Source organism: Labrus bergylta, chromosome 1 (genome assembly GCF_963930695.1).
Source record: "Labrus bergylta chromosome 1, fLabBer1.1, whole genome shotgun sequence".
Taxonomy (NCBI): domain Eukaryota; kingdom Metazoa; phylum Chordata; class Actinopteri; order Labriformes; family Labridae; genus Labrus; species Labrus bergylta.
The window spans coordinates 7368012-7380911 of NC_089195.1; the positions used below are offsets into that span (position 1 = coordinate 7368012).

General features: G+C 38.0%; 1 protein-coding gene across 1 annotated transcript; it reads right to left on the minus strand.

Moving 5' to 3' along the window:
- Nucleotides 1-806: 806 nt before the first annotated feature.
- Nucleotides 807-12692, minus strand: atpv0e2 (ATPase H+ transporting V0 subunit e2). Its single transcript, XM_020652940.2, has 4 exons — nucleotides 12477-12692; nucleotides 11369-11416; nucleotides 6653-6751; nucleotides 807-4603 (listed from the first exon to the last, which is right to left on the minus strand). Exons 1-3 carry the CDS (start codon nucleotides 12578-12580, stop codon nucleotides 6658-6660), a joined length of 246 nt encoding a protein of 81 aa, XP_020508596.1. The 5' UTR covers nucleotides 12581-12692; the 3' UTR covers nucleotides 807-4603; nucleotides 6653-6657.
- Nucleotides 12693-12900: the final 208 nt, after the last annotated feature.

Sequence of the window (12900 nt, forward strand, 5' to 3'; positions counted from 1 at the left end):
TACGTCACATAGCATACGATAAACAAAACAACTTAGCTAGCAGCAAACTGGTTGCGTTTGCTAGCAGCAAATGTGATGCGTGTTATCCCTCAGTCATGCCGATATCCAAAGGCAAAGGACAACGTGAACTTCTGCTATATGTTTTTTGGGTTAAAGCTCAGAGTGGAAACTGGGGAGCATGCGTAGAACGCCTTGCCAAATATGAGACTGATTAACACATACTGCACAGCTGCAAGAGTGAATCAACTGCATTATCTAGGTGTGTTAGTATGACTTCTAGAAAATTTACTTAATACTGTTTCAGATAACTAACATCATGTTTACATGTATTTTAGAAGTCTAGTTTTAGTCAGACTGACACAATAAAACGTTTTCAACATCATTATGTAAGAGGCCTTACACTGCATTGCCAAAGTGCTTTGAACAAATTGCCAGTCTTTAATCTCTCACAGGAAATTCAACAACGTGCAACAGGAAGGCCGGCAAACATATTTTTTCTCTTTGCACAGTGACAAGACTCCTAAAAGCCCACGTATAGAATGAAATGGTGTGTGTGTTTGTATGTCCTTGTTAGTGTATCCTTGTGACATAAAGTTTAGTCTGCTTGAGGGTCCAGGGTTAAGTTCAGATTTGTTGAGTGTTGATGCTTGCAGATAATTAACTGTTCATCCTCTACTCAAATGACTTTGAATCTCATTTGAAACCTGAGTTTTTGCAGTGTGACGTGTGCGTCCTTGTATGTGTGTGTGTTTCATTCACAAATGAACCATGCGGAAAAATCTAATAATGCTTGCGGAGCCCCAGGCTTGTATGAGACATTTCTTTTTATTTGTTGGTTCACAGAAATCGCTATTGACATAAAAACATTTACTTCACATGAATACAAGGTCGGGTACAGGATCTCATCTCCACCAATGATCAGAACTGCTGAGTAGATTTTTGTAACCATAGTGACTCCACACAGACACACGTACATACACACAATTTATTTTTTTCTTCATCTGAGTTGCCAGGAATATTTAATTTAACAGCAGCCACTTGTCAGAAGAGATGAACAGATTTCTATGTCCAGTTCGCACCCAGCATGTATAAAGTGTAGAGTTCCATTTGTTCGGCCGGGTGAGAACAATGCCATTTGTTGTCCGATGATTCACTGACACTTAAATGCAAGCAAACTGAAGACAGTTTTAGTATGAGAGATTGGGACTGTCATCCAAACGGTCTATAGAAAACAAACCAACACAGGTTTATTGGTACATAGTGATAACCAGCAGTTAATGGTTGGAAAGCCTGATGGAATAAAATGAAGTGACAGCAAATCGCAGTTTGGACCCATGCCAAAATTCAGTTACTTCTACACAAGTTCTCAATATGTACAACTATAAAACATTGACACATATTTAACCTTAAGTTAGGGGACCAAGTCTCAGTCATTTTTCAATTCTGCAACACCAACAACTCTAATTTAGCAGATTGACAGGAGTCCGAAACTGATCAACTCCTGAGTCCTTGTGACTTGATTTGAAGCTCTGGTGAAACGGAATACCTGGCTTATAAGATGCTTCCAGTAGCAGCTTCAGGTTCATTGAAGCAAAGAATAATTAATTTCATTTAAATTAGTAACCTACATTTGTAATTAGGGGTTTTCCTTCAGACACTCAAAGTTAAGGTTATTAAACCTGTAAAGAAAAGAAGGAGCAAGTGGTTAGTGTAAAAAACAGGGTTTCTCTGAAGCTCTTTGGTGGACACAGGATGGCAGGAGAGGCTATTAGCCAAGCTACCTCTGACTTTAGCGTAGCTTTTTATAGTTGGTGGTTAGGAGGACTTGGTGACCTGTTATTATACTTGTTGGTGCTTTGAAATCATTACATTTTCAACTAGACCTGGTCTTAACAGCCAGAGTAATTCAAACACCTGTGTGGGTGTACTGGGCCTTTAACTTTATTGGGTGTGATCAGGTGTGATAACACTAGTGTAACTGACTGTACAGTATATCCACTTTTTAGATGCATGCCACCACAACAACTACAGAAGAGGGCTGGAGGAAAAGATACAACGTAATTTGGTCTTTCTAAAAAGTAGCTGTATATTGATTTTGATTCTTTTTGGCTGAAGCAAAGTGGTTTTAAGAAAAAGGGGCTGGGAGGTAGAGTGTTCAGGAAGGAAGGAGGAAGGGAAGGAGAGAGGGACAGGTTTTTTAGGGTTGGAAATGGGGAGTAGAAAGGAGGAGGAGAGGAAGTTGTAGTAGTGGCTAGCAGCTGAAACGTAAAGCGTAAGGGGAAGGTAGGTGAGTTGTACACCAGAATCTTATTCAAAGAGAATGCAAAATATAACAACGTGGCAAGATATATGTAAGTCTTACTGACTTAATATGTACTCTGGAGCAAACTGAAATGTCCTCTGGCTGCCTGACTTTTCCAGTTGGCAACAGAATAAACCCACAACAACTTGGTGAATACTCACATGCATGTGTACAGATTAACATGGGCCCTCTGTTAAGACACAGAACAGTACAGATAGAATAGTGAAGTGAGCTCATGCTCTACACCTTAAATGCTATCAATTAGAATAAACAGGCTCGACAACATTTTGGGATTAGAAGCCAACATTTTGAGTATTTCCTGCAACTCAGAACGAAAGAAGTTATAATGCAGGCCATGACAAAAACAAGCTATAACCCAGTTCGAGACTGCACTCTGATCTGATAAACAGTTTCCTTTAGATATTCAACTCCAGCCATGGTATTTTAAATTCAGCCTGTTAGTGGGTTCAAGATGTTAGCCTTTGAATATCAAAGGTTTCTCTGTAGACCCCATTCGAAGGGGGTCTTGCTGGCACCCCTAAAGGTGGTAACAGAACACATCAAACACAGTTCTCCTAGAAGCCCTCCTAGGGGAGTTTGGGCTGAACTCCTTATAGAACATCGAGATACGGTCTATAGGTTGAAACACTACACCAGTAGAGGAATCTCTAAAGAACCCCTCAAAGAGGATCATTGGTGGAACCATTACATCACAGGAGGGCTTCTAGCGTGAAATCTTCCTTGCAAACCTAGAAGAACAGTTGTTTCTGATGACATCCCCTCAAGTTCTAGGTACTACCAATTCACCATAGAAGTATCTCTGTATAGGAACTCTTGCAAGGGTTCTGGGTGGAACTCTTGTTTAAAAACCCTGCGAGGTTGAGAGGTTCTGGATAGATATTTGGAGAGGATTCTTGAGGGAAATCCTTTTTCTGTTGATCAGTTCTTTGTCAAGTTTTTCACAAGAAGCCGTGTCTTGAACCTCTTACAGATTGATCTAGGAAACCATTTCATGAATAGAACTCTTTGAAAGTACCCCAAGTAACCTTCACAAAAAGGTTCTATCAGGAACCGAAACAGTCTTAAATTGTAACAGAACTGTAAATGGTTGAATTGAGAACCTTTTAATTCTAAGAAAGTATGAACCCAATCAAAAGCAGCAATTTACTCTGCTATTGAAAAGATCCTTCTGTCTTAAAGGGCCCCCTCGCTCTTGAAGAAATTATTGGCTGTAGTTTAGATGGAGTGGATATGTGTGACGGCTGTTTTAAAGTCTGATTATAAAGTAGAGATTATAGATATCAGCAAATCTGTGAGGTCCACTAGCATTCAGCAGCTTCAGTCGAGTAAACATGCTCCTTCAGTACAAGCTACAGTACATCTGTACACAGGCAGGCGAGAATGGGTAGGATTTCATCAAAAGGGGTCGAGCAGAACAGGATTGAATTGAATGATGAGATCACCATGGTAACGAGGACCTCCGCGGTGTAGAGCATAAGGGGAATGTGGGAGGGGATTTTCATGCTGAAGTGGGCTAAAGTGGAAGGAATCACTCTTCACTTTTTTACAGTTCTGGGAGATTCTCATGGCCACGATCCAAACACTCACTGTAATGAACTCTTCACACACACTCACACACACACACACACACACACACACACACACACACACACACACACACACACACAACACACACTCACACTCAACACACACACACCATTACATCACAACTAACAACAGTTATATAACAAGACCATGTGGACACTGAGGTTATTACAACGCACTTACATCAGTGCCCATGGGCCAAATAAATACAAATACTTAAAAATTCATCTTCCCTGATGGCAGCAACAAAAAAAACAAAAATGTAAACAAACACATAATCAACTAAATAACAAAAGGATTGCACATTTCAGAAAATGAAGATCAATATTCTACTCCCAACAGATGGTGTGAAGGTTTCACTGGAAATCATTCCTATCAGTAACCCACATAATGAAACAACAAAAGCTTTCCTCATCTTTGAATCCTTCACAAATCCGGTCATTAACTAAATCACATCTTCAAACTACTTGCATTGGATTGGTGTAAATGTATCCTCCTTATTTTAAAATCAACACATGTCTCTTAATAAACTCTACATCTCAATATTCAGGTACTGTACATCATTTTAAATATTGCCAAATGTTGCAAAGAAAACTGACTGTGACAATTCACTTGTTATCTCTTCTCTTCAGCAGATTGTGTTCGGTGAGAACGCTTTTCGTCAGGAGTAATGTTGAAATAATGTCCAGCCAAGTCCTAGAAAAGAAAGAAAAAACATACATCAGGACAAGTCGATTTATCTTGAGGTAGAAAATGGAAACGGAAAATATTAGTTTCTTCTTCTTTCTTGGTTATCAAAGTAGAGCATGGTCTATTCAGACTGAATAAATGAGTTTTAAGACTGAGTTTAAAAATCTCAATATTCTGGGCTCCTCTCAGACCCTCAGGAAGGTCGTTCCACAGTCTCGGAGCGTAACAGCTAAAAGCAGCATCACCAAAGGTTTTTGTCCTGCTCTGTGGAACAACTAAGAGAGAGGAACTGGAGGATCTGAGGGGCCGTACTGGTTCATAAACTAAAATCATATCTGATAGGTAGTCTGGTGCAAGGCCATGTAATGTTTTATAAACTAATAAAAGAATTTTAAAATCAACACGAAAACTAACAGGCAGCCAGTGTAAAGATGTTATAATGGTTATAATGGTTCAGAGCAAACATGCTGTTGAGAAATTGTTTCAGGGTTTTGTATGTTTTTTGTTGAATTCAGTTTAGTTTATTTTTCCTACAGAATTGACAGACATGCCCCTTCTTTCATTATAGGCTGTACAGTGTGGGGATGTTTTCCACTGTGTTCCTAGAAACAAATGGAGTGGTTTTATAATTTGCAAAACATGTAAATACATTACACAGCATGAGGGATAAGAAAATGTTGGCCCAAAAAAAAAAACAGCAGAAAAAAAGAAATATACACGAGTATCGTCGTTTAAGTCTCCTTTTGATCATTCTTGTTGGTTTGAATTGATACAGAAATAACAGCTGATTGCAATGAAACAGCCATTAGCATTGATGTAGTGAGACATTTCTCTTTTAATTCACACACACAGTGAAATATGCCAAAGGGCCTGCGCAGATCAGTAACCGAACTGATTTAGCACAATGTATGTAGTTTAATTGATCTTGATTCAAAGAGTAGGATTAGTTTGATTAAATTACATTGCATTTAACTGACTAGTATGTTTGAAATGCAGGCAAATTAGGTTCATCTTAAGTATGAATACATTAGCATAAAATCTGCAATTAGCATACATTTTTCAGATTTGTTAGAGCCATTCAAAGAAAAAGCAATATCCAGTGTTTGTTGTAATACAGTAAAATATTCCAATATACAAACATACAGTTGCCTGGCCTTCTCTGCACACAGGTCTCAGCATTGTCATCATCTTCTCTCCATATACTTAACCTTTTGTCTGGTTCGTTTTCAGATTTATTCTCAGGAAGAACTCAGGAAAAGTTCAACCTGCCTCAGGAGCTGCTTATCATATTCTACACTGCAATAGTCTAGTCTTTCCTCTTCACCTCCATCGCTTTCTGGTTTGGATCTGCCACCACACATGACAGACATAGACTGCAACGGACCATCAGGAATGAAAGAAAAGTTATTTGTGCCCACCTGCCCTCCATCCAGGACTTGTACCAGTCCAGGGTGAGGAAATGATTAGGTAACATAACTGCAGACTCCTCACACCCCAGACACAAACTTTTCAAAGGTGTTACAAATGACTGTACACAAAAACAACCCGACATAAAAACAGTTTCTTCCCCCAGGCAGGCTGTCACTCTGATGAACGCTGAACAGTCAATGACTCTCAGAACAATCACGGTGAAATAACCTTGACTCACACCTGCACTGTGAATGTAAATTAGAGTATTTAAACATTTTATGGTCACTTATGTTATCTTTTAAATATTGTTATCCTCCTCATTTGACATCCACCTATGCACACTGCCTTAATGTAAATATCATATCTTACTGTATCGTATCTTATCATTTTGCAAGTTCTCCTGTGATTCCCGACCCTGTTTTACACTCACATTCAGTCATTTTTAAAAACATTCAATTGGTCATCAGCTTTTTTTCAATCAGTAACACCACCATGAACATTTCTAGTGTTTGAAGGTAAAGTATACTGTTCTTTTTGTGTTTATTGGTGGCTATCTGTAGTTGTGTTAGGTGGATCAAGACAAACCAGCAATAACAGCATTGAAATGTCAGTATACTTATTTATACCTTGCAGCCTTTAACTCACCTTGTTTACTCCCAGAAGTAGCGCAGATACCATATAGTTTCATTCTTCAGCTGAGGGCCAAACAAAGGGTTGGTTTGGGCCAGAATGGCTATCAACCAGCTGTGTAACAAAGACAGAGAAAAAAATACATGATCAACATGTCTGATGTTTCTACAGTGGCATCAATACATTTTATTAATAATAACCATCAAAAGTGTGAAGCAAAAACAGGAAATAGCACATTACAGGGAATGGCTTTCAACCACTCCAAAAGTTTACAAGTTCATCAGTTTATCAAATATATACAGGGGTGTTAATGACCTAGAACCACACTTTATCTTTCTGTTAAACCAAATTGATCTGTTGCCTTGCAAAGATACCAATGATTCAACCTGCAGGCGGACCTGGATGCAGGAATGTTTTCTTGATGATCTGGCAATCACTGCTGTGAATTTAGATATCACGCAGATGCACTGAATGGACTCAAAGAAATCATTTTATAGTATTAATGGTGGAAGGAAGATTGCTTCTTAAACTTTCACAATTTAATCTTCTTCTGCATTTACTGGACTTTAACTCAGGCACTTTGATGGCCGCCTATTGCTGGGCCCAGCTAAGGTGAATCTATAAAGAACCCTTAGATCTCTGCCATGTGCTTTAATGGCAGACTTTAACTGTTGAGTTTTTCAGTGGTATTGGATGATAAATGCTTTTCTGTACTGCAAACATTAAACACCATCACTAAGTTGTCTTAATTATGAGAGAAACAAAACTTTCTGAACATCTTTGAAGATATTATGATAAAGTTTCCTCTTTTAAAGCGTTTCATTCGGTGGAAAATGTTGAGGCCTGCTGCCCAAACCTGTGGTACATTTGTATGGATGGATTTCATCTGAGAGGATGATGCAACAGTCATGAACAGTAAGTGGTATTGTTTACCCATTTCTCAAATATTTTTTCATGTTAAGTACTTCTAATTATTTATAAATTTGATTCAAGCTTGTAACTTGCAGCAACTGTAATGCTAGCCTGATGTTACTATGCCACTTCGTAAAACATTAAAGGCTCCCTTAGTGTGGTGTAAGTGTGAGTATAATACTGATGGTTAATAATGGTTTGATGATAATGGCTGAATGTCTAATTGAAGGTGTTTTGTGCTCATTTATTAACTGGCTAAATGCTAAAGCTACATAAAAAATAGTGGTGACTACATTAGGTTGCAGTTAAGCTTCCAGGAAGTGTGCCAGACTTTGAAGTCTAAGTGATGCACACCCACCTACCTACAGTGTTATAGAGATGTTTAGATTTCGTTTCGGTACATTCACTTTAAGTTTAATTAACTTAAGGCAGAATCTAGAGGAACTGTATGGGCATCTGTTGCATCACACTCTTGGGAAAGACAGAGTTAATAAAAACAGTTACGCTTGCTGTGAGGGCCCCACATTGTGGAAGCAAACTGGAAATCGGGGTAATTTAGTCAAACCTGTTGACTTAATTTCCCTCCAAGAAGCCGTCAAAGGAACATGCTGCCCAGTTCTCCATACACATAAATGGTTTGACTTTACAGATACAAATGCTATTCAGGTTACATTTTTCTAGATTAAATCTTGAAATTAAATCTTTACAGTTTAATGACATTTCTTTTGTAGAACCAACATTTGACGTGTATTCTAAGATTTCTAGAAAACATAACATTTTAAAGGATTAATACATTTTTTGAACTGTTTGTACGTAACACTCTATCTTTTGAGATGATACTGTTCAGTAACTGGTGTCAGGTAAAGATTGATTTTAACATAGACAAAGGCTGTTAAATCTCAAAGTTACATCACAAAACATTACAACATAAAAATGTGTTGTTGTTTTTTTTCCTGAAAGCTCATTTTAGGAGATTTTGTGTCAATTTTGGTGCCCACCCCCTGAGGCTGTTTCTGCAGCATGTTGTTATTGACCTAATCTGACAACTACCATGCACTAGGCATTCTAAATGACTATATAGAAATAATCAATCTTTGTTCAGATAGTCTGGTTTGCTTTTGTAGTTCTTAAATAGCCAGCATTATTTATTAATTTCAGTCTGTTTCATAACCTGCAAAAACGAGTCATTTATATTTCATTTTATTTGATTGATGATGAATGCAAAAAAAAAAAAAAAAAATGCTGTCTTAATTTGAAAGTTCTGTACTGTATTATTTACTCTAGTTCGTTTTATTTTGAAGATATACTCAGTGATGTGGCTCCCTCTAGTGGCTCTAGTGGGTTTTAGCTGCAACTTAGTGTTTAGAAAAGTTATGAATTGACATTCTCTGTTATTATTATTTTTTTCACAATGTTGTACCAATTCTTTTCTCTACAGGTTTGCATTAGTGACTTTGTGATTTTCTGAGGACATACAGTATTTACCCAGACATCCTCACGGATTTCCTATTTTGGCTCCTCTTCCAGTTGATTTAACTCAGGGTGTTTTCCAGTTTCATACCAGCTAATATTCTCTATATATTGGATATTGGCCTCTGTTTCTTGAATTTTCATCAAGTATTGTTCCATAAGGGAGCCATCTTTCCACAGGCTGATTCAGTTTGGGTCTGTAAGACAAAAACTTCTAATCTGGAGATTTCTAAAAGACAACGTTAAAATCCTTACATAACTATTGAAATGTTTCAAATGTCTGGCCTTCCATAAGCTGATGGATAGACTAAGGTCTTCGATTTCTCCAAACAAATGGAATGTTAGCCGGGGGCATTTTGATGGTGGTCTTCTCATTATCAAGCCACCTTGTTTCCAACCTGTCTAAAATCCAGATGGGGAAGGCCCTGACCCCTAGAACACTAACTCGATTGTGCTCATGTGAATTTCATTGTGTTGCTGCTGTCTGAGTTGCGTGGGTCCTTGGGTAGCTTCAGGCTGCCCCTTGATGTCATTGAAGGTAGGTGTGTTTCCCTGCTCCAATCCCTGTTTTTTTTCAACAGGCTGATCGGGTGAATTTCACCTGACATTAGTAATACATGTCTGTTAGTGAACACATGTCCCAGGAAGAAGTAGACCGAAAAACCAGATCCCAGCTCCATTATTTATTTATTTATTTTAGGAATTTTTCAGTAATGATTCCCCAATTTTTCACAAATTTTAGAGCCTTTTTATAGGGTCCCCCATGATACCTTTGTATCAGAAGAGTACTTCAATTTGCCATGTATTGTTGGGATTTAATATGTTTTGATGGGAAGTATGTTTTATTGGGTTTATTATATCGGGTAAAAATATACCTGACGTTAGTGATGGTGTTACAAAGCTGTTAGTTAGTGTTCTAGGGTTAATTGACAGGGAGTTCCCAACCTCCTAGTTGTTTTGATAACGATCCAACTTTCTATCTAACATCTGGGCGCCTCCCCTGCAAAAAACAAACCCTTGAAAGAACAGCCACAAACATATTTTTTGGTGGAATAAGATAGAAGTTGACAAAGAAATAGCAGCCTGGGTAGCACGGTCATCTTGATACTCTCTAAACTGCTTAAGAAAGTGAGGCGTAGCACAGTCCTTCTTTTAAGATCAGCAGGACTTTAATTATCTATAGTTTACCTCATGATCTTTATGTTCTTTGGGTATCAAGGCGAGGCAGGTTTATATCACTAAAACTATGGCCCCTTTATTAAAGGCAAAAGAGTCAGCTCTCTCAACCATTGGGCCAATGATGTCAATAAATATTTTGTAAAAATGAATTAGTGACTCCGTCTGTACCCAGACTTTTATTATTCTTTAGATTTCTAATGATGTCTTTCATTTTCTCTTTAGTTATGGGACAGTTTTCTGGTCTAAATGTAAATCACTAGGCTTCTGAAATTGTATATGGTTTATATAGAAATAGTTAAACAGAGTTGTTACTTTGGATTTTGTTGAAAGTTACTGTTATGAGGTTACATTGTATATTGTGGCAGATATTACATTTTTATTTCTTGCAGCCAATCAGTGAGTAGCATTTTTTTTTGTAAATGTAGTGTTCATTACAGCGATGCCACTCATGTTTTTTTAGTCTCCAGCCTTTGCTCCGAAACCGACTAAGAGCTGTAAATAACTTCTGTTGTCTGCCTATAATGAACAAACAGCAACCAAACAGGTTTTTCATATATGACAAAGCATCATAATAAAGCAATAACAACAACGACAACCTTAATCTACAGCTAGTTTAAAATAACAGTGACGTCGAGTGGTGAAATCTGCAACTAAAACACAAACTTATTGAACAGTACTCTGTTGCTGGTTGTTTTCGTAAATCTGGTGGGGTTTTTTTTTCTTGGCTGTTAGCCTGGCCTTGGCCTTGTAAAGCCTCTGAACAACATTATGTATCTGTTTTTGTGTCTTGTTAGAGCCACTTACTGGTTGGTATGTCCTGTTTGAATACTTGCAGGTCTTCCGTGATATAAGATAATCCTTTATTTATCCCACAACGGGGAAATTTACATATATGATGATGACTAGAGTAACTCTGTTGCCAGTGACCAATTTACTTCACAATTACTATTTCTTTCCATGTTTAGGTTGTTTTAATAATACACATAATTTCTGCTAAGTTTTAAAAGCAGAAGTTGAGTAATTTCAGTAAATGATCTAAACACTTTTAACCATCACTACTGGGGATGACTCATAAAGGTTAGAGGGGGAAAAAAAAACCACATCAACACATAAAATGACAGCAGCTTCACATTGAAGACACAGAAGAAGAAAAGGAGAGTTTGTACTTACAACAAGTAGCAGCAGACCGCAGTGAGGATGAGGCTGGTGACGATCACCCTGAAAACAAAGACAGAGTTATATCTACACACCTCTGTTCAGATGTTCAAATTGACTGTCTGAGGCAGTGGGTTTTTTTCTTAATTAAGGTTAATCATTTCTCAACAGTTTCAGATTGAGTACTTCAGTATTTACTTTGAGACTGCAACCCCATTATTTTCATTTTCAATTACATTTCTGCTTGTTTTTGTTGCTTGCTTTTTTACAATCAACTGATTACATTTTAAGTTTAGTTGATACATTTTCATGATTCTCTCCTAAAAACCAAGTGAAAAGCCTCCCATCAGAGCATCATCACAATTTCCCAGAGCCCAAAGTTACGCCCTCAGATTTCTTTTCTGTCCAACTATCACTCCAGAACCCAGAGTCTTTGTTTGGACCCAGGCATTTTTTTGACATTTTGCTTGAATATTAGTCAATATTAACTTAATAATTTCTAGTTTTGATTGTTTGCCACAGCTTTAGTTAATTTAACACATAGCTTTTGAAACAAGATTTTGTCTCACTAAACATTTGTCATTTGGATGCACTAAATTAGGCTCCCTTTATCTTAACGTGTTTAAGTCTGGACTACATATAAACAGTTTATAATATAACCAGACAATATGATTGAATGATAGTGAACTTTTTTGATGTTTATTTTGATTACACAGATTTCAAGCGGTGCAAGGCTTCAGCATCACTCAGGATACAGCCTGCGCTATTCCCAAGAGTCACGATCCGGATTCATCTTTTCAAACCCTCAAACCACATCACTATCTCCAAATGGTTTGCCTAAATGACCTTGAAAAGCGTATTCGTTTTGATTCGACCCTTTAACCTTACAGTCGGAAGAATGGATGGGAGGGAGGGATGGATGGATGGAGGGAAGATGACGCGCAGGGCCTCCATCACATGAGCAGGTGCTCCTGTGCATTTATTACGACACAATAAATCTCGACGCGAGGTAAACATTGATTATGAAGAAGAAACTCCATCAGAATATGAGGTTAGGAATTTTAAAGAATCGTTGTAGTATCGCCGTAATATACAACCAATTAACTGCAGATAGACCACCTACCCCCGGTTGGGTCCTTTAGGCACTAAAAACGGAGCCACGACCCCCACCAGCCCCCACAGCGTGGTGAAGCAGATCATGGGAAGGGCGAGAGAGTGAGAAACCATGACTTCAGTCCGCAGAAAAGCGTAGATATGAAAGAATTATTGTCGATTTTTTCCTCTTGAAATTAAGAGCATCAATGGCTGCTGAGCCAGCCTGTCGCTTCCGCAATGTCCTCGCCCAATTAAGCCTATGCGAAATCTAATTGGTTCACGCTCTGGAGACAACGGTTTCTGATTGGTTTAGCTTACCGTCTATCAGGATTACAGTGAGAGGGATTGGACTGGTGTTAGTGCCAGCAGACTGCGGGCAATTGTATTTTTTATTTTCACAAACAGCACAAGAAATGTAGAAAAATTGACACAAAACTTACAGCACTGTGTTT

Excerpts from the sequence above, each read along its gene's own strand:
- atpv0e2 (XM_020652940.2), bottom strand. The coding sequence starts at position 12,580 with ATGGTTTCTCACTCTCTCGCCCTTCCCATGATCTGCTTCACCACGCTG. Across the intron at positions 11,417-12,476 it reads CCTAAAGGACCCAACCGGGG|GGTGATCGTCACCAGCCTCA; the intron begins GTAGGTGGTCTA and ends CTTTGTTTTCAG. Across the intron at positions 6,752-11,368 it reads GCGGTCTGCTGCTACTTGTT|CTGGTTGATAGCCATTCTGG; the intron begins GTAAGTACAAAC and ends TTTGTTACACAG.